At 40.7% G+C, this 26066-nt stretch overlaps 1 protein-coding gene across 3 annotated transcripts in view; it reads left to right on the top strand.

Annotated features, from left to right (window-relative positions):
• INO80 (INO80 complex ATPase subunit) overlaps positions 1 to 26066 on the top strand; it is a 55555-nt gene that overhangs the window by 8465 nt on the left and 21024 nt on the right. For 2 of the 3 annotated variants that reach the window (XM_028723088.2, XM_028723079.2), the window contains exons 2-25: positions 2968 to 3153; positions 3883 to 4049; positions 4271 to 4338; positions 4929 to 5090; positions 5393 to 5513; positions 6059 to 6273; positions 7373 to 7426; positions 8068 to 8271; positions 9123 to 9318; positions 9478 to 9545; positions 9874 to 10083; positions 10362 to 10442; positions 11274 to 11369; positions 12300 to 12359; positions 13290 to 13432; positions 15241 to 15325; positions 16559 to 16676; positions 18071 to 18156; positions 19172 to 19339; positions 19789 to 19922; positions 20504 to 20571; positions 22017 to 22110; positions 22629 to 22806; positions 25573 to 25710. In XM_028723088.2, coding sequence (XP_028578921.2) covers positions 3011 to 3153; positions 3883 to 4049; positions 4271 to 4338; positions 4929 to 5090; positions 5393 to 5513; positions 6059 to 6273; positions 7373 to 7426; positions 8068 to 8271; positions 9123 to 9318; positions 9478 to 9545; positions 9874 to 10083; positions 10362 to 10442; positions 11274 to 11369; positions 12300 to 12359; positions 13290 to 13432; positions 15241 to 15325; positions 16559 to 16676; positions 18071 to 18156; positions 19172 to 19339; positions 19789 to 19922; positions 20504 to 20571; positions 22017 to 22110; positions 22629 to 22806; positions 25573 to 25710 — 3057 coding nt within the window. In that variant the 5' untranslated portion in view covers positions 2968 to 3010. The remainder of the gene's footprint in view (positions 1 to 2967; positions 3154 to 3882; positions 4050 to 4270; positions 4339 to 4928; positions 5091 to 5392; positions 5514 to 6058; positions 6274 to 7372; positions 7427 to 8067; positions 8272 to 9122; positions 9319 to 9477; positions 9546 to 9873; positions 10084 to 10361; positions 10443 to 11273; positions 11370 to 12299; positions 12360 to 13289; positions 13433 to 15240; positions 15326 to 16558; positions 16677 to 18070; positions 18157 to 19171; positions 19340 to 19788; positions 19923 to 20503; positions 20572 to 22016; positions 22111 to 22628; positions 22807 to 25572; positions 25711 to 26066) is intronic. The other variant, XM_028723094.2, reaches the window with a different exon arrangement.

The raw sequence follows: 26066 nt of genomic DNA, 5'->3' as shown, positions 1-26066 counted from the left end.
GATTCATTTCAGTCAGGGTTTTGGCACAGAAACTGTTTTGGTCACCTTGTATAATGACCTCTGTCAAAAGAAAGACAGGGAAAATATTTTCCTGTTAATTCTCCTCGACCTCTCAGTGGTTTTTGATACAATCAACCATGGTATACTTGTGGAGTGACTGTCGTGGGGTGGGGGGTGGCACCACTTTGCAGTGGTTCCGGTCCTACTTTGGTGGTCATTTCCAGAGGGTGATGTTTGGGGTGTGCTCTGCGGCCCCATGGAGCCTTCAATGTGGGGTTCCACAGGGTCGATTTTCTCCCTCTATGATGTTTAATGTCTACATGAAACTGCTGAGTGGGTTCACCCAGAGTTTTGGAGTACAGTGGTACCTCAGGTTAAGTACTTAATTCGTTCCGAAGGTCTGTACTTAACCTGAAACTGTACTTAACCTGAAGCACCACTTTAGCTAATGGGGCCTTCCGCTGCTGCTGCACCCCCAGAGCACGATTTCTGTTCTCATCCTGAAGCAAAGTTCTTAACCTGAAGCAATATTTCTGGGTTAGCGGAGTCTGTAACCTGAAGCGTATGTAACCCAAAGTACCACTGTACACTGTCAGCAATATGCTGATGAAACACAGCTATATTTCTCCTTTACATCTGCATGTGTGGCATTGGATGTTCTGGATTGTTGGCTTGCCTCAAGAATGGGATGAGAGCCAAAAAACTGAAGCTCAGTCCTGATATGACTGAGGCACTGTTAGTGGGCGATTCCCTAGACAGGATGGATGAGAGGTTGCCTGCTTCTGATGGGGTTGCACTCCCTCTGAAGGAGCGGGTACGTAGCTTGGGGGTACTTCTGGATTCTTTCCTGTTCCTTGAGGCTCAGGTGGCCTCAATGGCACGGAGTGCCTTCATCAGCTTTGGCTAATGGCCCAGCTGCTCCCCTATCTGGATAGAGATAGATTAACTTCTGTTGTCTATGCTCTGGTAACGTTTAGGTAAAATAAAAACTGTTCAGGTCTATTTGGATAATGCAGATGCATATTGTTTTTATGTAAACCGCTTAGAGACTTTTATTACATTAAACAGCAGAAAAAGTTACCGTATTTTTCGCTCTATAAGACGCACCAGACCACAAGACGCACCTAGTTTTTGGAGGAGGAAAACAAGAAAAAAAATATTCTGAATCTCAGAAGCCAGAACAGCAAGAGGGATCACTGCACAGTGAAAGCAGCAATCCCTCTTGCTGTTCTGGCTTCTGGGATAGCTGCGCAGCCTGCATTCGCTCCATAAGGCGCACACACATTTCCCCTTACTTTTTAGGAGGGAAAAAGTGAGTCTTATAGAGCAAAAATACGGTGATTAATAAATAATAAAATATTGAAACTTGTGTTTACTTTTGCAATTATATATTCTGTGAGCGGTGAAGTCAGCGGTATGCAATTTCTGAACTTCAGTGTTATTGTCATAAATAAGTTGTGACATCTGTATTGTGTTATCTGCTGGCAAATGCAAGAAGAACTAGCATAAAGGTAAAGGTAAAGGTACCCCTGCCCATACGGGCCAGTCTTGACAGACTCTGGGGTTGTGTACCCATCTCACTCAAGAGGCCGGGGGCCAGCGCTGTCCGGAGACACTTCCGGGTCACGTGGCCAGCGTGACAAGCTGCATCTGGCGAGCCAGCGCAGCACACGGAAACGCCGTTTACCTTCCCGCTAGTATGCGGTCCCTATTTATCTACTTGCACCCGAAGGTGCTTTCGAACTGCTAGGTTGGCAGGCGCTGGGACCGAGCAGCGGGAGCGCACCCCGCCGCGGGGATTCGAACCGCCGACCTTTTGATCGGCAAGCCCTAGGCGCTGAGGCTTTTACCCACAGCGCCACCCGCGTCCCTGTTAAATAAGTCCTGTTAAATAAATAAATATCACGAGAACTGTTGAGATATGTGAGCTTGTATGCTGCATTATGCAACAGTTGTAGTGGCTTACCATGGTCTTGGAACGCTAAATGTTGGTGTATAGCAAGCCAATTCACATTTCCCTACATTATTCCTGTATCACTTGTGCTATTATGTATCCCTGTCAATGAACTACTTATATTAGATTCTAGAATAAAGAGCTCTCATATCACGTCAGATAGATGATTTTTTAAAAGTCAGTGGAACAGTTTCCTCGTTGACTTGTTTGTGATGGACCCCTCTGTGGGAGTCTCCGGCACTGTTCTAGAATGCATGTTTAGTTCACACAATGTGTCAGCTTGGTCTCTTTGGCCTCACAGTTGCCTCATATGAACTGAGTTTATAAACTAGGATACACCTATCTCTTTCCTGCAGCTGTACATTGCAGGGGAAGATCATCAAGGTTGGGCAAACCTCCTTTTGCTACTTCTCCTTGACAAACCCTTCCAAGAAGCCCCTGGCTTCCCAAGGATGCTATTAGAAAACCACCAATATTCAGGCCAGGTCTTTCTCATCTCTTTGCCAGGGGGCTAGATGCAAGGCCAAATAAAAAACAATTTTTTTTCTTTTGCAACCCGAATTATAATCCCTGCTGATAAAATTTGATAAGACTTAAGTGAAACCATCTGAACATTTTTTTATCACGTGATGTTTAATTTTGTTCTGTTACCTAGTTGGACAGTCATGGGAACAAACTTTGAAAATGTAATTCCACAATGAAATATACCACAATGACTATTGGTATAGAATTTAAATAGGACACGAGCAACCTGATCTTCCAAGCACATGCATTGACAGGCATTACAGGTCAACCCAATATAAGCCGCAATAAAAAAATCCCCATGAAAAGAAACAGGATCCTGTGAGTTTATTACTTTTTATATATATTGTAAACCACCCTGTCATCCTTGGATGAAGGGCAGTATAGAAATTGAATTCACAACAACAACAACAAAACAACAACATTTTTTTTTAAAAAGGACTTCAAATAGATATGATTATGCTAAATAGTTACATTCTGTTTTGGAACAGCTGTGCGTTAGGAGGCAACTTTGCATGAGGAGAGGCTTGTTCTATGGCCTCAGAGCTGGGTGCAAGAGAGGATGGCAACTGCACAGAGCTGGCAACGCCCCTCTATTTGCGATATCTGGAGAAAGCTCTGCGGTTGGATCATTTTTTACGTCAGACTTCCGCTATCTTCAACAGGAATGTATCCAGGTACTAGAAGTTTTACCTTACTTCGATTTGGGAACACGTAGAAAAGAGGCGTATTATTGTTTTCATCTTAAGTGTGTGGGATGCTTGAATTCTGACTTTATTTTATGGAAAGGAGCTCTGCATGCCCCAATTCTCCCCCCCCCCCCAAAGATCAGTTCCTAAGGGTTAAGGGACTCTTGGGATATAGTGGAGGGTGATGCACATGAAGGGGGTCAAACAGCAACTGCAGATTTTAATCAGCAGAACTGGGTGGGGATTAACATTCCTCATCCGGTTTGGCCCTTAAACTGTAGTAGAGAATGACAGTGGGTGATTTTTTAAAAAAAATATATGCAACCAAATTTATAATTAGTTTTCACATATGAGTGGTTTATGTAAAATTTCTGAAAAATTTGAAGCCATGGAAGCAAAAGGTTTCCTTTTGGGAGGAAAAGGAAATACTGTGCAAAACTGAAACATGCTTAAAACATGCTTATAAAACCTGAACTTCCTATAATACTTTAAGAGCATGAAATGTATCATGTTTAATTTAGTTAGAATTTTAAATTATACTCTTTTTTCATATGTGAAATTATAAATGGCTTAATCTTGTCCATAATATAATTACAAATATATCCAGTGTTGGGGGATGGAGCAAAATGAGCATTTGCTGAGATGGAGTGTGGTTGTTTATTTATACCTCACTTGTCCTTTTTGCTGTAATAACTATTATTTTAAACTTTATTGTAGTGATGAAAGTGAAGATGGATTGGATGACAATCCTCTGCTTCCTCAGCCTGGGGGTCCCTTGATACAAGTTAAAGAAGAACCTACAAGCTCCTTGCTTGGGGAGTCATCCGGAGCAGGAAGTTCTGGAATGTTAAACACGCATTCGCTCAATGGAGTGTTGCAATCTGGTAAATGTGCTTTACAATTAATTTTAGTTTGCATTGGGTGAGTAACCTAGCCTTCGACAGTAGACATATGTTTGGGAACTATCCCAAACAGAACTAGTAGCCTTTGTTATCACTGTGTATGTATTTTTTGTACTTAGGACAGGGATAAATGCTTTCTCCAGCTAAATCTGTTGACTCATGTGAATAATTCCATTTTTTATCTTACTGTGTTGTTTAAACAGAGCCAAAGGCAGAAAAAGGGAATCTATACAACTTTTCCAAATTGAAGAAAAGCAGAAAGTGGCTAAAGGTGGGAGTTTTTTTATTCTGAAATCCAAATGTGTTTGCATTGCTACTTCTATTGCATTATTTTATGATGTAGTTACAGAAATCAGAAAGCTTTCTGAAAAGAGTGAAGCTGTCAAAACACCTCACCATCTGTTAAAACTTCTTGGCTTCATGGAATTGAGAGGAATTAATTTTGTTAATCCTACATTACAATCTCTGATATCTGTGCAGTTGCTTGCTTAGAATTGTAGCATTATTTACCTGGTCAGTTGTCCTAGAGTGATGAGAAAGGCATCAAAAGAATCTCTGAATGAGTTGGGCAGGGTGGAGATAGGGAATCCTGGCATGGGAGTTTCAAAATCTTGGCGCGCATTGAGAATGTATACTATTTTTTCTTATTACTATAATAAAAGTTTCTTAGGATTGCAAGCAGGTGAGGTAGTGGGAAGATATGTTAGGAAATATTAAGGGGCTTAGGTCTGTAGAAGGTGTTACTCATTTTTTTCATAACCTAGCAGTCATAAACAGGCAGGCATTTTAAAGGAATTATTGTACACTAATCTGGTCATCTTGCTCGCTCTTACTGACCTAAAATCCTCTCAATTTTGGCAGAGCATTCTCCTGAGTGATGACTCCAGTGACAGTGAGTCAGCAACTGATGAGGATGGGGAAGAAGGGGATGAATTTACTCTATCTAGGGAAGAACTTCACAATATGCTGCGACTGCACAAGTACAAGAAACTGCATCGAAGTAAATACAGCAAGGATAAAGAGGTAAAATTCTAGAGTGTAATTTGTCCTTTGCCAACAATTTTGGAGAGTAGCTTTGCTAACCTGTGCCCTTCAGTACAAAAACCAGGCTTTTCATCCTGTTAGTCTTTGTTTTTAGAGCAGTGAAAACATTGCTGGCTTGCAAAGAGGCATGGGGTCATTATTTTGCTCATCCCAGCTTCTTAGTGTGACATACAAAAGAACACAGCTTTCTTTTTCATACTGCAAATTTTCCAGCTTAGCTGTGTTCTTTAAAGCATTTCTTAAGTAAAATACATATTTATAACAATTTAAGTCTGCTTCAGTTACAGCAGTACCAGTACTACAGCGCAGGTTTGCTCTCCACATATGATCCTTACTATGAGCAACAGCGCCATCTCATAGGACCCAAGAAAAAGAAGTTCAAAGAGGACAAAAAATTAAAAGGTAGGCATTGTATTGATATACTTTCTTAAGATTTTATAAGGGTAGACTTCCTTTCCTACTGGGCTTCTAAACTTTTGTTTTTTCTTTCACTCATCCTCCCCCAGTGTATTATACTATACTTATTTCACAGACTTGCATTCACGTTCTAGTTAATTATCCAGGTATATGTAACATCTTGATGCATCTTTGCCAAATCTTTGCCACAGCTCAATTTGACTTCCTCATTGTGTTTATCTTCTTTAATGTTTGTGAATAGAATTCCATTTTAGAGAGGAAAAGTTATTTTGTTCTCACAAGATATTTCTGTATAAAAATGAAGTGAGGATTGTTCAGTCTCAGTAATTAAGCCTTCACGTGATTTAACTGCAGACCTGCAGAGCAGTGAAGAATTAGCAGACGTTATACATAGGATCAAGAGCAGGTTTCAAAGCAGTCCTCTTGCTATCTGTTATTGGAAGGAATAGAGCAAAAAATCATGAATGAATAATAGTGGCCTCAGTTTGTTAAAGGGTAGACTAATCATGTGGCCTTCTGTTCTCATGAAGCTAAGTTGAAAAAGGTGAAAAAAAAGAAGAGACGGGATGAAGAACTCTCGTCTGAGGAGTCTCCACGGCGCCATCACCACCAGACCAAAGTTTTTGCCAAGTTCTCTCATGATACCCCTCCACCAGGGTCCAAGAAAAAGCATTTATCTGTTGAACAGTTGAATGCTCGCCGGCGCAAAGTATGGCTGAGCATTGCTAAAAAGGAGCTGCCAAAGGTGAGCTTTGTCAGTAAAAAAGAGTGAAATTAATACGTTTGGCTGGCAGATCCAGCAAATGCAGGAAAGCAGAATAAGGTAATATTTTATCATTGGTCAATTGCAGGGTTGGCAATATTGGCTTATAGCTGTCTGCTTTGAGGGTGTATTTACTTTTTACACTTACTTTTCTGGTTTTGATTTAAATAAGCAACCTTTTGCTTGCCTAGAAAGAAGCAGTAAACCAATATGGCAAAAAGGGTGAAAGAGAGGGACGTATTCAAGTTCATAGAAGGGAGCACATGTAAAATCGAATCTCTTTGATGTGATATAGAGAAGAAATAATTGTCCGTGTTGTGGACTGGTTTACGGGAATGGGCTAGAACCTCAGGAATAATGAGCTTACATTCAGCGGTCTCCTGTTAAGGCTTCAAGGTAATTGGGTGGAAGAGGTGAATGCCCATGGTCGATGTTTCCATAAAACCTGGATTGGTGGGAGCTCTCAGCAGCCAGCCAAGCCGAGGTCAGCGTCTATTTGGGCTTTTGACAGCAACTTGTTCCGTTGCACAGCCTACTGAGATTTCAGTATAAGCATTCGTTAATTAGCTGGATAAGTTAGTGTTTGTTGTTTTCTTACCTTCTGAGCTATTTTAATCATGTGTAATTATTTGGAATTTTTCTCTCTTGTAGAATTTTGTTTTAGCAAGGTCTGTGTATGATTTTATGAAATTTGGTCCGGTCTGAGTTCCTAAACCCTTTAATTTAAACCACACTTTTTGGAGCAAGGGTCATCCACCACCTATGTAGTTGAAAGAAAGAGAGTAACAAGTGTAGAGTGAAACATAGTCATTTTACCATAGGAGGAAAAATTGTTTTCAGGAATTAAAGGCAAACAACATACTTCCTTGGTGATATTGATCATAGCTTTTCGGGGGGGGGGGATGTTTATCTGTGTTTTATTTAGCTGTAGCATGCCCCATAGCTTGATCATTTTTATAATAGTCAGCTGTCTATACAACTCACACTTTGATATTGTAATTCAAATATATTTGGAAACAGTAAAATTACTTTTTAAGAATGTGACCAAGCAATGATTTCTTTAACTCTTTCTTCTTTTTAGGCATACAAACAAAAAGTTTCTGCCCGAAACCTGTTTTTAAGCAACAGTCGAAAGGTAAGATGCATCATACATTATTTTAATACTAAGACAAGATGGAAATTTACTGTATGTGAAACCTTTCAATCTATATTATTCTGTTTGTGTATTATAGGAGTTTATATTCCATTATTCAAATTACCGTGGGCTTACAATACTAAATCAGAAATTCAACCCAAATCATTAGAAACATAAAACCCCTAAAGACCAAAAAAGCAGATAAAGCAATTGAAGTAAAGATGTTGGAAAAATTAAAAGGGGGTTGTCTGTGCCATCAACCGAGGCACTAGGCAAGCCTCCTAGAGAGCATTCCAGAGTTTTGTGCCATTACTAAAAGAACAAAAAACAAAACCCTTTCCCCCGTAACCACCTGTTGCACCTCAGATCACAAGGGAACCCAGAAAAAGACATCTTGATTGTGTGGAGACAGGCAATATTTCTGATATACTGGTTCCAAGCAGTGAAAAGTTTTATAGGTCAAAGCTAGCACTTTGAATTTGGCCTGTAAGCTAACCTGGTGCCAGTGAAGCTCATGAAGCACAAGCATAATATGACTCTTAATGCTCAGTCTCAGTTTGCTATCTTGTAGCAGTATTTTGAATTAGCTGCCATTTCCAAGCAGCCTTCAAATTCCATCTTTCCTACCTTTCCCTTGGTAGCTGGCTCACCAGTGTATGAGAGAGGTGCGTCGAGCAGCTATCCAAGCCCAGAAAAACTGCAAGGAGACTCTGCCGAGGGCACGGCGCCTTACGAAGGAGATGCTTCTTTACTGGAAGAAATACGAGAAAGTGGAGAAAGAACACCGCAAAAGAGCTGAGAAGGAGGCACTGGAGCAGCGCAAACTGGATGAGGAGATGAGAGAGGTGAGACTATATCACAGATGGATGAAAACTTAGGCAGCAGAACCGAGATATCAGCTGCAATCATTGCAGTGCTCCATATGTCAAGAGAAGAAACACACTGCACTCCAGTTTTTATTTCTTTTTATGATTGTGATCTAACTGCTTTTGTTTAATTCCCAGCTAAAAAAATATGCCATGCTCCTCTCAGTGTTACTTTTAGATTACTTGGCTGCCCAGGTGTTCTTGAACTCCATCTCAGCCAAAAGCAACTGGTGGGCCAACCTTTCCTCACCCTTGACCTCGGGGAAAGACTTTTAATGTTTCTGGATACATTGGTGCAGGTCTGAGTGATACTTTTTAAGTGCATCTGATAAGCCAGATGTCCTTTGGCCTGCATAGCACAATTTTCTGTGCTAGGGTGCTGGTTTCCTTTAGTTGAGAAATAAGATCTCTTTACATGCCCTGAACAGTAATCTTTTACTGTGTCAATATGCAAGCCACTAAAGAAAGGCCTGGCTGTGTTTCTCATCAGCTGAAAATGTATTTTGTTTTTGTTGCCGTCTAAGCTCTATTTTCTGTTTTAATTTTTGTATAATCCAGCCAAGGTCTACTTTACCTTATAAACATACGGTGCCTTTTCATAAGATTTCATCTCAAGGTTAGCAAGAAAGAACAAATTTTTTTTGCAGTAGTAGGGTGATTGTCATCACTTTGATATTAAAATGGTACAAGGATATAATTAAGTCTTCAATATGTTTACAGTCATCAAAATTACCTGTATTGTTTTAACTTCTTTTGAGGTTACTTTAGTATATGTCCTGCCAAAGTGAGCACTTTTGTGATTTCCTGTGTCCTTCGGTAACTTACTTTAGGCTAAACGGCAGCAGAGAAAACTTAACTTCCTGATTACGCAGACTGAGCTGTATGCCCACTTCATGAGCCGCAAACGTGATATAGGACACGATGGAATCCAGGAGGAAATCTTGAGGAAACTTGAAGACAGTTCTATCCAGAGGCAGATTGATATTGGTGGAGGTGTCGTAGTCAACATTACCCAGGAGGATTATGGTAAGGAGTTGAACTGAACTCCGGCATGATTTAGGTGAATCATGCAAGTCATTGCTGTATTGCAGGCTTTTGGATATGTATGTGTTTGACCTATCTATGAAGGCTTGAGATTAATCCATGTGGACTTTTTTCTTTTTCCATATTTGGTGGTATTTTCAGATAGTAACTACTACAAGGCTCAGGCCCTGAAGAATGCCGAAGATGCCTATCGGATTCATCAGGCCCAGGTAAGTACTCAGAAAGAACAATGGAGTAAAGTGTTCTGGAGTGCCTGGGACAGGAACGGGACACTTAAGCTTGCCTTATATATTACTAGGTTTAGTCTGTGCACCACAAATCTGTTAATTTGGAATTCTGTGTCTATCGAAACTATGAGAAAGCTGGCTTCTGCTGATTTTCAAGCAAGAGCAAGGGAAAGGGAAATATAACTACAATGAGTTTGTTAACCCTGATTCTACTCATGTAGAAACTACTGAGGTTTGTCCACTGGTAATGGCGTCCCACTAAGTTTTCATGGGGTTATAACCTTTCCCCCCCACACTTCTCCTTGTTTAGACACGGTCATTTGATGAAGATGCTAAGGAGAGTCGGGCAGCAGCCCTTCGGGCTGCCAACAGGTCTGGCAGCGGCTTTGGAGAAAGTTACAGCCTTGCCAACCCATCTATCCGGGCAGGAGAGGACATTCCACAACCTACCATTTTCAATGGTAAACTGAAAGGTTACCAGCTGAAAGGCATGAACTGGCTGGCCAACCTTTATGAGCAGGTATGCGATTGTTACTTGAAGCTAGTTCTTTGAGCCGAGTTCCTTCTTGGTATAGCTCCAAGGAAAGGGATGCATTGCCAGTAGATGAACTGGGCTCATAGTCTTGTAATTAAAAAATCCTTTATAAGGATATCAGATATTATGGAACTTGCAAGTGGCACCTGATGTTTGAGGGAGGATAGTGGGCTCCAGTAATTTACTGATTTTCTAGCTGTCTCTTGGGCATTTTAGTCTGTCTTGCTCAGACTAGACTTGTAAAGTGGCTGTAACTCTTGCAGGGCATCAATGGAATCCTGGCAGATGAAATGGGGTTGGGTAAAACAGTGCAGAGTATTGCCTTGTTAGCGCATCTGGCTGAGGTAGGTGGATTCTTTCTCTTTTACAACCCCTGTACTTAATATGTGGTTTAAATGGACCTCAGCTTACACATTTCTGCATTGACATTTATTTTCAGTCCATACATCACCCAAATTGACCTGCTTTGCTATTCTTAAGTGCCTTTCCAGGACTTATATAGCTGCACATTTTCTGTGTTCCTGGTATTAGTCAACCCCCTCCTGATCTATAGCCCTACTGCTCCATTATCTTAACTGAGCTTTGTATATATTTTTCTACATAATTTCCTCATAGCCTATATATTTTCTTTATCCACAATATTTCATTCACGGCCTAGGACCCTCGTATCTACGGGACCGCCTCTCCTGGTATGCCCCATGGAGAGCCTCAAGGTCCATAAATAGCAACACCCTAGTGGTCCCAGGCCCTAAGGAAGTTAGATTGGCTTCAACCAGAGCCAGGGCCTTTTCAACTCTGGCTCCTGCCTGGTGGAACGCTCTGCCTCATGAGACCAGGGCCCTGCAGGATCTGATTTCTTTCCGCAGGGCCTGTAAGACAGAGTTGATCCGCCTGGCCTTTGGCTTGGAGCCAATTTGATTCCCTCCCTCCCTCTCTTTTTTCTTTTCCTTCTCCTCCTGCAATGAGGCTACATTTTAATGTTCCATTATTTTAATGTTGTATTTTATTTTTGTTTTTAAGTTGTAATCATTCATCTTGTTTTTATTATTGCTTGTAAGCCGCTCTGAGCTCGGCCTTGGCTGGGGAGGGCGGGGTATAAATAAAAAATTATTATTATTATTTTAATGTTGTTTCAGATATTGCTTCATTCAGTTAAGTTCTCTTTCCTCTTCCAGAGAGAGAACATCTGGGGACCCTTTTTAATTATTTCACCGGCTTCCACCCTAAACAACTGGCATCAGGAGTTTGCCAGATTTGTTCCTAGGTTTAAGGTAACAAGCATTCTTGAAATGATTCCACAGTTAACTTCCTGTTCTATTATATGCTCAGACTGAAAATTGAGAGGGTGTAAGAAGCATGTTGGTTCATTCTCTCCCCTCTTCTCCCCAGCCTTTTTAGCTGTAATTTTCTAATTGTTTTCTAAATTTCTGGTGAATAACCTTTTTGGGTTCTTAGTACACTGAGAGGATTGTCCCATCACCCCAGTGCCTAGCCCACAAGTCCTCCTAGATGTTTTATCGTGTTTTTAATATTCTGTTGGGAGCTGCCCAGATAGGTGGGGTATAAATTTATTATTATTATTATTATTATTATTGTTATTTCACACTATACATGGCAGCTGGCTTTACCAACATTTTTCACGGTAAGCATGTAAAGTGTGGAGGGAAGAGAACATGTCCCTAAGCAAGATGCAGACAACAGCCAGAGGAGTGCAACTCCTTGGTATATGTACAATGTCTGTTTGGGGACTGTATGTCTTTACTTCACACTTTACATATTTATCAGAAAAAACCCACAATTTTCATGTAGTTGTTGCATAAAGTGAAAAGCGCCCTAGAGAAACTATACTGTACATACATACTCATAATTTGTTTTATGCTGTTCCTATCTTTATCAGCAGATGGCAGCGTAGCATTAAATGTATTACATTTGAAAGAGAAATTGATGCTGGAATCAACTTTCTATTCTTGTTCAGCAATATCTTACAAATAGAATCTGTGCTTTTAGAAATATTGTTGCATTTTTCTTTTACGCTATGAATTGCACTCTGATTTCAGCCTGCCTTCATGAAAAATAATGCTTTATTGGATTTTTTTTGGGGGGGTAGTGTTTTGCTTAGGGCAGAAATATGAAATAGTTCCACTTCTCTTCAGATTTGTTAGAAAGCACTTTCTTGACATTTGTTTGTGTGTCCGTCCTAGGTGCTACCTTACTGGGGAAATCCCCATGACCGAAAAGTGATCAGGAAATTCTGGAGTCAGGTACGTCTTAACTTATTTTAAAAGCCTTTCTGGTACTTGTTCATTTACAATAGACTATGAAAATATATCCCCAAAGGACAAATGATAAACGTATCCATTATGCTGTTCCCATTTTCAGTTTTAGTTTAATATTCATCTTCCCTACGATACCTACCTCTGTGTTTCTTCTAAATCACATATTGTACAGCCTTCCTAGTGTAGTGGTGAAGAGCAGTGGGCTTGTAATCTGGGGAACCGCGTTCACGTCTCTGCTCTTCCACATGCAGCTGCTGGGTGACCTTGGGCCAGTCACACTTCTCTGTAGTCTCTCAGCCCCACTCACTTCACAGAGTGTTTGTTGTGGGGGAGGAAGGGAAAGGAGAATGTTAGCCGCTTTGAGACTCCTTAGGGTAGTGATAAAGCAGGATATCAAATTCAAACTCTCCTTCTTCTTCTTAAGTCCCAGTTCTCACTAGTCCACATTATATATCCTATATTTCTCTTGCCCAATTGCAGCATTTATGTTTACTCTCCCCTTTCCTTGTGTGCTTCTGTTCTGAACTTCTGGGAATTTCCCTTCCCTGCTCCAACATTTGAGCTCTTCTTATGAAAGAATCTGCTACTACTTTGGCCCTGACTCTTAGAACAATGTAAGTGGAAGTCTGACTATAGCAAGCAGATTGCTTCCTGAGTGGTAGAACTACATGTCGTGGTTTAAAGCATTATGATACAGGACCTTCTAGTTAGGAAATTGGAGGTATACTTTTAAGGGAGAATACCAACAATGTTCTTAATGTGGTGTGTGGATCCCCGCCCCCCCCAACTCAGGCATTGAATATGGAAAAAGATGGGGAATGTAATGTTTGAGTTCCTGAATACAGATATTTTACCTTAGTATCACTGACGAGTCAACTCAGTTTATATAACTAAAATATGTTTTCATAATTGCAGAAGACTTTGTATACTCAGGATGCTCCTTTCCATGTCGTGATCACCAGTTATCAGCTTGTAGTCCAAGATGTGAAGTATTTTCAACGGGTTAAGTGGCAATACATGGTGCTAGATGAGGCACAGGCACTGAAGAGTAGCTCTAGGTAAGAAAGAAAAAATTCTTGAGTCTTTTTGGCCAGTGATAGAATAGGAAACACGGCTGTAACAGATTTATACTATCTTACAATGCTTAATATTGTAGTTCTTTTCTTACATATTTTTCCATCTCTGATCAAGCTGCCGTGACCTAGTTTGGATATACACTGTTGTGATTGCTTAGAAGGTTATTTTAAAAAAGCCAAACACAATCAAGCGGTATATAAATTTTGATACATAAATCAAGGTGCCCATACTTTATCATCCCAAAGGAATCTGGGCAGTTTGTGACTGGAAAATTCACTTTTTCAACTGGATGCAAGAATGTTTTCCCAAAATCTTTCTTAACAAGTTATTAAGTTGGAATTGATCGGTAGCACCCACCTCCTTGAAATTCTTGGGGTTGTGTTAACCTACTTGAATGGAAAGCTGTCCTTTTCCTGTGAGAAACCTGGCAGCGTCCCAAGGCAATCGTCTATATCAGGAATCCATGGTACCTGCAGGACCTTGGAGAGCTCTCAAAGTCTTGCTGAAGCAGCCATAGAAGACGCTATCCCTGCAAGCACTAGATCCAAGACTATAAACTTTGACTGAACCTGTAATACAGTAAGCCCGGCTCCCCAGAGGAGATGTTTCCCTTTGAGTCCTCTGTAGCACATTATACAATCCCTGGGTATTATTATTATATTTATTTCATTAATTCAGTTCATATCCCAACCTGCCTTCCAAAGGAGCTCAGGTTGGGAAACACATAGCTAACAAAAAACATATCTAAAGATGGTTAAAAACATTATCTCAGCCAATGATTTCAATGTTGCCAGGGACATTATCTATTTGCCATTAAATGCCTGGGTATGCAGGATTGTTTTTAAATGCCTTCTGAAAGTAATGAGGGAGACAGACCTACCTCTCCAGGGGAAGCATTCCATAAATGGGGAACCACCACTGAGAAAGCCCTATCCTGTGTTAGCTCCAACCGAGTTGTGGCCTCATCTGCCACTCAATAGAGTCTGAGATGGTTGTATTGGGGAAGGCTATCTGTTCGGTACTTGGGTCCCAAGCCACAGAGGGATTTGTATGCTAGTACTAACGCGGGTGGCGCTGTGGGTAAAAGCCTCAGCGCCTAGGGCTTGCCGATCGAAAGGTCGGCGGTTCGAATCCCCGCAGCGGGGTGCGCTCCTGTTGTTCGGTCCCAGCGCCTGCCAACCTAGCAGTTCGAAAGCACCCCCAGGTGCAAGTAGATAAATAGGGACCGCTTACTAGCGGGCCACGTGACCCAGAAGTGTCTCCGGACAGCGCTGGCCCCCGGCCTCTTGAGTGAGATGGGCGCACAACCCTAGAGTCTGTCAAGACTAGCCCGTACGGGCAGGGGTACCTTTACCTTTTTACTAACACTTCAAATTGTGTCTGGTAGTTCACTGGCAGCCAGTGCAGTGCTTTCAGAAGCAGCAATGCTTGATCCCATAGGCCGCCTCGCCAGCCAGCCATCAGCCACGTTCTTCACTAGCTGCAGCCTCTGCACCATCTTCAATGGCAGCACCACTACAGACTGCGGGTCACGACTGAAGCTAGTGGTCAGATGTATTCATGGCTCAGTAATGTTTGACATTATTTGTTTATATCAACATATGGTTTACATTATGCTGCATCTCTAGAATAACTTCAGGAAAGAAATGGAATGTAGGGACTTAACATGATAAGAAAATTGTATGTAGTCTTTTCTCTTTCCTAGAAGATACCTTATACATTAATGTTCTTTCTTGCCACTTTTTATCATAGCTAAATTCTATTAATTAAAATAACATTGGTATTTCAGCGTTCGTTGGAAAATTCTGCTTCAGTTCCAGTGCCGAAATAGACTGTTGCTGACTGGGACACCCATCCAAAACACCATGGCTGAGGTATGCACGACTCCCTCCAGTTCACACTATTCTAGATTAACTTATAAACAAAGATATTCTGATCAGTATCTAAACATGGAATTTGATTGCTTCGGGAGGAAACTCCACACAGGCTGAAGTTTCATTTGTTGCTTGGACTGCAACAGTTCTATTATTTTCTGTTTAAAAGCTAGCTTCTCCTTTTTGGCAGTGGAACTTTTCTAGTAGAAGTCCACATATGTTTGCTTATATCATTCCCATGTTCCTGGATACTGTACCATAACAATAACCATGGATCAAATGAACGGAAGCATTATATCCCATTCATTGGACTGAAAATTGTTAAAGATGCATAATAGACCAGTTAAATGGTTTTTCAAAGAATAAATGAATGATTCTGTGTTTTCACAATTTCTTATGGACTTTGAACATCTACATAAGCTGACTGACTAGGATAATGAAGTTGCTTCAATTTTGATAGGTGCTGCACAGTTTACATATATTGATAGTTTAACTGTTCAGCAGAAACCCCTTGAATAGCTGTGTAAATGACCCCTGCTTCATCTTGTGGTACACTCACTGGTCACAGATGATATTTTTATCCTTACAGTTCTAGTAGATGCAAAATCTTAGTTGTTACACTGCTGGGTTAGTTGCACATGGCCTGCTCTCTCCCTTTCTTATTCTTCAGGGTCCCAGAAGGGGACACCCACTATGAATGAGGCAGCAAGGGATACTATTATTGAAGTGCAAATAGGCACCCAGTCACCCTTTATACTGAAAATTTACTATGAAGGGTGGGAGAATTGGCAGAAGAGCTTCATTCTGCATTTGAATCACAGTCAGGGCACTTTATGCATCTGGAAGATGGTTATTCTGTGTCTTGCTTCTTTATTTACAGCACCATGTTCTCGTCTCCTAGCAGAGAAGCTTGCTAGTGACCCAGACGTGTGTGACTCTGAGACACCTTTCATAGAGAACAGAATTATTTTAGTGCAATCTGCGTAGTTGCACTCTTGCTGACCTCTCTTTCTGGAGTTCACTCTGTGCCCATAGCTTTATCCTAGTCGTTGGGTTTGGAACTAGAAAAGGGAAAGATCTGTTTCACCCTACTATCAGATGTGGAGAGGGGCTTCTCCGTCATAGTTAATGAAAGGTTTCCTTTTAAGTGGTGACAGAGTTACTGGCAAGACTCTATAGTATACTTACTTGGTGGGTTAACTTCTAGTACTTACTTTTGCTCTTATGTTGCAGCTCTGGGCTTTGCTTCATTTCATTATGCCAACACTGTTTGACTCGCACGAGGAATTCAATGAGTGGTTTTCTAAAGATATTGAAAGCCATGCAGAGAACAAATCGGCCATTGATGAGAGTGAGTATTGTGCAGGAATCTGTCTTTTCTGCATGAGAATTCTGCAGCTTGAGCAGAACTGCCTGCAGTGACCAAAATGAATTGTTAACTGTTCCTTAATTGCTTTTTAACTCTACTTTCAGATAGACTTAATATGTGCTGCTAAGGATTGTTTTTGTAGAAGCTGAGATAAGACTACAGATGAGTTTTTGGAAAGAGCAGCAGTAGCAGTTTTTCACATAGGGAAGGAGAATACTGCAGTGTCTGAGATTTGGGATAGTGAAATACTTCCTAGGTCAACATATAGATAAACTTGAGTATTAAGTGCTACAAGATCTAGTGATGGACACCAAATTGGATACCTTTCAAAGGGGATTAGACACATTTATGGAGGATAAAGTTCCTTGCAACTACTAGTTATGACGACTTCATGTTATTTTCAAAACTTAAATTGTCAGTGTTCATTAGTAGTTTCCAGACATAGACTGTATCACTTCAGTTTTATGAGCTGGTCACTGCTGGCCCAACTATTAAATTTGGCTAAATGACAACCAAAATAGTAGAACCTAGTTTAGTCATGAATTCGACTCAATATCAATCCAGAGCAGAATTCTACTGTACAGTCGTACCTTGGATCCTGAACGCCCTGGAACTCGGACATTTTGGCTCCCAAATGCCGCAAACCTGGAAGTGATTGTTCCGGTTTGCGAATGTTCTTTTGGATCCCAAACGTCCGACAGGGCTTCCATGGCTTCTGATGCAGCCAATCAAAAGCCGCAATTTGGCTTTTGAACGTTTTGGAAGTCAAACGGACTTCTTAAATGGATTCTGTTTGACTTCCAAGGTACAACTGTATAGTTAGCAGACTAAAAACTTAAACACATTGCAGGATTCGCCAAAAATGGACCAGAGGCACTTAATATTTCATTCAGCAGAGCTTTACTGCTACTGAAGGCAAATGAGCATAATGGTCACAAATCCAATACATTTAGGATTGGCGCTGTCCATAAGAAGACCAGTTGCAGTAGACTTAACTGAAACTTACAATAACTTATAATAAGACTAAACCTTAACATTAAGCATGCTTTGTACAGAGCAGCAGCACACCAGAAGGAAAGAGATAGAAAGAGAGAGGCCCAGGCTCCTTCTGGCCTATTATCATAGTCAGCATGACTTTGACAAAAAAAGATAACACAACCAGTTTAAGCCAGCTGTACTCAGCTTCTCTGAAGGAATAGCCCAAACATCATGAACCTTTTGCTTGTTTCTTTCACACAGAGAAGCTTCCAGAACCCTCTTGAATGAATTAGAATAGGAAAGATCTCCACACATCAGATCAATATTTTCTGTACTAAGAAATGCAAACGGACAAGTTTTTAATCATAGCTTGTTGTTTCTTTCTCATCAAATTTCAGATCAGCTTTCTCGCTTGCACATGATCCTGAAGCCTTTCATGTTGAGGAGAATCAAAAAAGATGTGGAAAACGAGCTGTCAGATAAGGTGCCAAACAGAATTAAATTCTGTTTACCCTCATGTTGTTTCCTTTTTTTAAGGCTTTAATTATATCTTGCTTTACAGTTTTCGTGTTCTCCCTTAAATCAGAATTCAAAAGGCCTCTCCCTTTCCAATAGTTATTGAACTTCTACCAGCACAGTCAAATGGTATTGTCATCTTCTCTCAAAACTTGTACATTAATATAAAATATGACCATAAAAATCCTAAAAGCTGCACAGTCTTTCCAAAGCAAAGTCAGTTAATGAACAGATGCTGCATTGTCAGCTTGTGTATCCAAACCTTTTTGTCAATTATCAGAATGCGCTCATTCGCAGATCCAAGACCTTAGCTGCATCACTTCAGTTTTATAAACTGGTCACTGCTAGCAGTTATGAGATACGATTAAATGAAAATGAAAGTAGTGAAACCTAGTTTTTTATTGTCAATGTAGTAATTGTAGGAGTGGATTTTGGTTTTGCTTTCTATGTGCAATGAGCAGCATTTCAACGCAACAATCAAATGTTGCAAAATCAGACTTAAAAGTCCAAAGAAGACTTTGCATTATCATACCCAGAGTATCTAGTCTGATGCTCTGTCATGCAGCTACTGTTAGCATTTTTCAGTCCACAAAATTATGCCTATTCCATAACATTGACTATAATGCATCATGATATCTCACAAATAACATTTGTTGGCTTAGTTTCCATTCCCTGCCTCTCTGTTTCATTTCCCTACTTCTGGATTTCAGTTTTGAAAGATTAGCTGCCACCTCATCCATGCTGTTCCCTCCTAGGGGAAATCTAGCAAGCCCCATCTCGACACTATGTCTTGTGCACTCTTTAAAAATATTTTTTTTATCAAGGAAGGCCTTCTTTTAATTTTAATCAGGTTGTGCTGGCTGTGAGTGCCCTATCCACTACAGTCATTCATGGATTGTGTATGGGTTGAACCTAGCTCTGCTATTGTCTTCTCTCAATAACAGTTTAATATGCTTCAATCTCTTTCTCTCTTTCTCTTTAAGATTGAGATCCTTATGTATTGCCAGCAAACCAGCCGGCAAAAATTACTGTACCAGGCTTTGAAGAACAAAATTTCTATTGATGACCTTTTGCAGTCCTCCATGGGTACAACCCAGCAAGCACAGAACACTACCAGTAGCCTCATGAATCTAGTCATGCAGTTCCGGAAGGTGAGGTTTGTGAACACTGGTCACACTGATACGGTTGTCTGATGATCACTTCAGCAAAAATGACCAGATACCTACATTCCATTACATTCAAGTGCAACACTGAACAAGTTGCAGTCAGTCTTTATTTGTGGCTGTATGCTGCAGCTAATAGGTCACAGCTGGAGTTCTAGCCATTTCACACAATACAAATTAATTTGTGCTGGGAAGAGTGAATCCTTTGGAAAGAAAGCAGGATGGGCAATCGAGAACACAGTTATATTGCCTAGATTTCACATGTGCCTAGCCTAAAATGATTAACTTTTTAAATTACGATGTTCAAACCACTTTTAATCAAGTAGTCCTATTAAGGACGTGCTTCGCAATTTGTCCAAGTTTCCCCCAGCTATTATGAAGAATTAATACACAGGTTTTCCCTCTGCAGTTTCTGACGACTTAAATTTCCTTTATAGGTCTGCAATCACCCAGAACTCTTTGAACGACAAGAAACTTGGTCTCCATTTCACATTTCAGTAAAGCCATACCAGATTTCAAAGTTTCTCTACCGTCATGGGCAAATCAGGGTGTTTAACCACTCACGGGACAGGTAAGCAATGTTGGCAGACCTGCCAAGAGGGAAGATATAGGTGAACCTGCTATACTGGGCCCAGAGCCAGCAGGGGATCCAGATTCTAACCTTTCATTTTTTTGTTTCCTTTTTAAAAAGCAAGTCAGAAGACCCTGTAGAGCAAGAGTTACAAAGCAAAATATGTAGGGACCAATCTAACCAATTGCTTTCTGAAAAATCAGCCACTCACAGCTATGGTTAATGGGACATAGAGAAATAATAAGTCACAAATGCACCAGGGAAGACTAAAAATGGCTTCAAAACAAACAAGGAAGTCCTTTCTCTGGGCAACATGGAGGAGGTTTCTTGGTACTTTTTGAAGCCATTTTGGGATCTTCCCTGTTGGAGTGGTTGTAGCCTAGAGAAAACAATTGAGAACTCATGGATTTTAGCTGTTGTGACTGAATAGAAGCTTAATCTCTCTCACAGCATTGTTAGGCAAAAACAATGTTGTGAGCTCCTTAGAGGAAGGGTAGCATACAAAAGAAACAAAACTTTGAACAGGAGTTAATTAATATATGTTTAAATTGTCCCATTTTTATTCTTCTGTCAATTTATAGGTGGTTGCAGTTTTTACTTTCTCCTTTTGCTCCAGACCACATCCAGCAGTCTCTCTTCCATAGGAGAGGTAGGTTGAAAAACATAAGGGTGAAGTTAGCTTATTTCATTATGTGAAGGAAGACATTTTATTGGCATTAGGATTAGAATTTTTATTTTAATTGAAGTTCCAAGGAAGGCAGTGCCTTCTAGATTGATTATTCCGTTCCTGAACTGTTTTACACTTTGGTGTTCTTAATGCTTAACCCAAATTTCCTTTCTGTAGATGAAATCTTTATCACCCTCTCCTCAATAAATGAACAATCGTTCACCTTAGAACTCACCTTAGAATTGTAGAGCAATTGTAGAGCCCTCAAGGGGCTTCTAGTCTGACCCCCTGCAGTCTTCTTAAATCTATAGGTGTATGCCATCACTGCTTCCCCCATTGTTTCATAAGAGATTTTCCATCTATTGGTTTATCTTGCAAATACTTCATTTTTCAGAGCTCTGTTTTTTTACTTATTCTCATTTAACGAGATTGATCTTAAACTAGAATCATAGAATCATAGAGTTGGAGTAGACCACAAGGGCCATCGAGTCCAACCCCCTGCCAAGCAGGAAACACCATCAGAGCACTCCTGACATATGGTTGTCAAGCCTCTGCTTAAAGACCTCCAAAGAAGGAGACTCCAGCACACTCCTTGGCAGCAAATTCCACTGTCGAACAGCTCTTACTGTCAGGAAGTTCTTCCTAATATTTAGGTTGAATCTTCTTTCTTGTAGTTTGGATCCATTGCTCCATGTCCGCTTCTCTGGAGCAGCAGAAAACAACCTTCCTCCTCTATATGACATCCTTTTATATATTTGAACATGGCTATCATATCACCCCTTAACCTCCTCTTCTCCAGGCTAAACATGCCCAGCTCCCTTAGCCGTTCCTCATAAGGCATCGTTTCCAGGCCTTTGACCATTTTGGTTGCCCTCCTCTGGACACGTTCCAGTTTGTCAGTGTCCTTCTTGAACTGTGGTGCCCAGAACTGGACACAGTACTCCAGGTGAGGTCTGACCAGAGCAGAATACAGTGGCACTATTACTTCCCTAGTCTGTTCAGAACTAAACATAGTACAGTGGTACCTCGGAAGTTGAACGGAATCCGTTCCGGAAGTCTGTTTCACTTCAAAACATTTGGAAACCAAGGCGCAGCTTCCAGTTGGCTGCAGGAACCTCCTGCAGCCAAGTGGAAGTCGTGTCGGACGTTAGGGTTTCAAAGAACGTTCACAAACCAGAACACTCACTTCAGAGTTTGCGGCATTTGGGAGCCAAAACGTTCGACTCGCAAGGCGTTTGGGATCCAAGGTACGACTATACTTCAAATTAGAACATATTAGCACCCAGTATAATGGTACTTTTAATTCTTATTATCAACTATCTTTTGTAGCTCAGTACTAAGTAGATGGAATCTGCATTTTTCAGCACTGTATTATGTCTCTTGTTTCCTGTAGCAGATGCTTATTCTCAGCCATGTCATTTTTATAGGTGCTGAAGAAGAGAGTTGTTTCTCTTTCCTACGGTTTATTGATGTTTCTCCAGCAGAGATTGCTAACCTCATGCATCAGGGACATCTAGCCAGGTGAGCAATTCTGTTGAATCTTAAAACAATGACCCGGGGGGGGACGGGACGCTGTGTGTGTTTATTTCAAAAATCACTTGCATATAAATAGGCTGGAAAAATGGGTGCATGTATCTGTCATAGCAAAATGTTTACAGCTGATAATTATATATGTTCCATGCTGGAATACTGGACAATTACAAAACCAATAATTGGGCATTAAAAATGGTCATAGTGATAACAACAACAAGGGAAGCAATCTCATAGTGTACACTGTACTGTAGTCGGTTAAGCCAGGGGCTCCCTTGCTGCAAGGGGGAAGGGGACAAACCCATCTCCAGCCCTAACCAGCTCCACTTCCATGGCCAGAAGAAGGGTGGTGGTGAGCTTCCCTTCCCTGGAAGCAGCCGGGCTGCCTGCAGCTGGACCTGCGTCCTCGCAAGGAGCAATATCTGAGACACAAAAAAATGAGGTATGCCTGTATTTAAGTCCTTGTTCTCAGAGGTATGAATAAGAGTGTCTACTGTGATTTCTTTCAGATGGTTAGCTCTTTTCCTGTCTCTGAAAGCCGCCTACAGGCTCCACCACTTTCGTTTCTGGAGGGAACCAGAAGAAGATGACCAGCATAAGACTCGGCTTCTGAAGAATAAAGATTTCCTGCTGGATGTCAATTTCCCACTCTCCTCCCCCAACTTGCACAGCTGCACTTTGCTGCAGGTAAGCAATCCTTTCAGCTGTATGCAAGTCAAACTGCTTGAGTTAAATGAAATTGGAAAGAAAGAAAGAAAGAAAGAAAGAAGATGATAGATAGATAGATAGATAGATAGATAGATAGATAGATAGATAGATCTTGGAGTGGAATAATGTGGTCAGGGTTGTGTATACTCTATGCTATTTAGTTACTTAATCACATTATTTACATTCTACCCAATATTGAAGCTTCTCTGTGTGGAAAAATTAGAACCATTGAAAGTGGTAAGACGCATCAGTGTTAAACCTGCAGCAGCAAATAATAGTATTAAGTATCTAAAAATATTTTTAAGCTGGAAAAGCATTTCCAGCCCACCCACACATAACCTGTGTTAACCATTTGGCATTACAATAAAATAAGATTCTGCACCAGGCAATCCTTTTGTTCAAATGTTTTGGTTTTGAATGAATTTGAATTTATCCCCATGCCAGCTTTGCATTAGGGGCAGAAAGACCTTGCATAAAAAGAATAATAGAAACCTGTAATGTAGGGATGCTCAATTAGCATATGCAGATAGAAGATGGTCTATGCTTTCTGTTCATCCAGTTAGGGGAAAAGGTTGTGCTGTAACTGCCCCCACCCACAGTCTCTTTAAAGCGAATAATAAATGTCATCTCAGACTGTTAAAGAAAGGGGTAATAACTAACTTTATGTCACAGGTTGGAAATGATATCCCTATGTCATATGCTGTAATGACTACCTTCTTGCTACAGCATTTAATGGTAGAAAAGGGATCACTAACAGTCCCACTTTTGCAGGATCTGGCAATTGTAATCCCTAAAGCCTGTATAGTTTTTTGCATGGTAGAGCTTGTGAAGAGAAGGGGTCAAAACCAAGCTAGAAGCAAACATTTTGGCTTTTGAAGTGTATCTTTCTGGACCAACCGTTTGTAAAATGTCTGTGTCTCAAGTTCTAGTAGCCCACCAGACCGTTTAGTCCCTGTTTTGTTAGGTTCGTATAACACATCTTTGGAAGATCATTATTCTATGTACATAGTGTTTGAATCGTTTAAACTACTGACTGGTGCTCCTTTTACAACAAAGATTAGCAATAGTTAGTGGCTGCATTCAAATGCAGTGCTAAACGGGGGTTTAATATTACTACAGTGCACCTCGGACTTATGTGCTCTTCCCTTCTTTCTCCCCCTCTAGTGAGGGACTGCAAGAAGGAGATCTAAAGCTTCTGTTTTATGTTAACTGCCGTTTATTCTTCTAACCAAACCCTAAACTTTGGTTGATATTAACTATGGTTAGTTGAAGCAAGCCAGCTTCAAAAGTTATGGTTCGAAATGGGCCTGTTTCAACTTAACTGTAGTTAAGATGGACTGCAGTTTGTCTGGGTTGGAATGACATGACAAACTGCAGTTAATTTTAAGCAGAAACAAAAGCTTATTTCTCCTCATGACTCCACCAAAGACTTGGGGAGAGTGTGAGCCCAAGGTTTAGCATTACATTACAAGGAGGACATTGTGTGACTTGTTTTTCGTCTAAATTTAGTGACTAGAGTAAATAATGCATAAAGGAAACTTGAACAGGTTTCCAGTGTTCTTCAGGTACTGTTAGCTTGACCAGGATGAGTGAGAGAACCTTAAATACAAAGAGTTGGTCATTGCAGTTTTAGAAAACTTTTACAAATATATCTTTGCATAGAAGCAGTTTATGCAACTGTTACTTCCATACGCGCCCTGCAGGCATTATGCCTCTGAATATAGGTGGGCAGAGTGCAGTTGTGCTTGTAGCTGGATTGTAGCTTGCAGGACTACAAAAGGCGTCTAGTCAGCTTCTGGACTAGAGGACCGTTGACCTGATTCAGCAGGCTCGTCTTACTTGCTCACAACCACTGGCAATCTTACATATTCCCATGGGCAATCATATGAAAACCAGATTGCATGGGAGCTACAAGGACTTAGTGTCTGTGTTTTACATGTGTGTATACAGTAATACCTATGCGAACGTCTGCCTCATCTAGCATCCATTCTGGCGAACGTCTGTGGCAAACCCGGAAGTACCGGAATGGGTTACTTCCAGGTTTGCCGCTCACACATGCGCAGAAGCACTAAATCACGTTCACGCATGCACAGAAGCACAAACCAATCCGCGCTCATGCGCAGACGTGGCACTTTACCCTGTGTCCTTTCCGGCTAGTGTCTGGAGCTCCGGAACGGATCCCAGCCGCAAAATGAGGTATGCAGGTAACTCGCAACTTACATGCATTTAACTTGTATGCAATCCACTTTACACACTTAGCAAAAATTAAAAAGGGGGTGGACATCCGGGGGGGAAAGCTTTGCGCCATCAAACGCAACTATATGCGATTTTGGCTTTAGGTGCTGTCCCCAGAACCTAACCCCAGTGTTAGTTGAGTCTTGCTTGTATACACAAAAAATATTTCTCCTAGTACCTAGTACTTTGGCTAAGGATTAGAACTTTCAGAACTAAACGCTGAGAACAGGATATGTAAACTGATCTCTTTTCTAGTAGAAATCATTCCTTAGTAGTATTGTATGTTGTAATTCTGCCCAATGTAGTTGTTCATTAGTTGTAAAAGCTGAAGAAAAAATTAAGCAGTGGTGGTAGTGGCCTCAGAATGTCTTCTCAGAAAAAAAAGTCCATATTTCAAATTAAATATTTGGGAATTGTTCATTTGTATCCTTTATGATATTAGGATACAACTGCTATGAAAAAAACTCTTCAAAAACTTCGCAAAACATTTTTAATTTCATCAATTTTTAGAACCTTGTGTTCACGGGCCACTGTAAAGCAGTAATTGGCTACTCTGATTACATCATCCATCAACGATCAGCTACCTCATGGAAACAGTGTTGTCAAATCACAGAGCTGCCGTCCTTCCTGTCTGTAGTGAGCCCAAGGGTAAGTCTTTTAAAAAAGAAGTCCTTTCTACCCTCTTCTGATTACGTTTTCCAGTTCTCAGATATTTCCAGAGAGCACTTAGTTTGTGTCTTATTGTATTTGTATTTCATTAACATCGATTCTAGTTTTGCTTAACTGTAGGAACTCAAGTCCACTGGAAATACCACATTTGATGAAGAGAATGGGATTATATCTGCCTTGCCTGATGTGTATATGTTGGGCATCATGTTTGTATGGCTGATCCATGCAATCTGTACACTGAAATTTTGTAATGTACAGGTTGCACTGGTCAAGCATAAGCATATAGACTGACAATGCAAAATGGGCAGATGAAATCCTTTCCCATCAACAGTAAC

The sequence above is a fragment of the Podarcis muralis genome, chromosome 1 (assembly GCF_964188315.1).
Source record: "Podarcis muralis chromosome 1, rPodMur119.hap1.1, whole genome shotgun sequence".
Taxonomy (NCBI): Eukaryota; Metazoa; Chordata; class Lepidosauria; order Squamata; family Lacertidae; genus Podarcis; species Podarcis muralis.
Note: the sequence above shows the minus strand (reverse complement) of the source record. Positions and strands in the feature narration are given on the sequence as shown.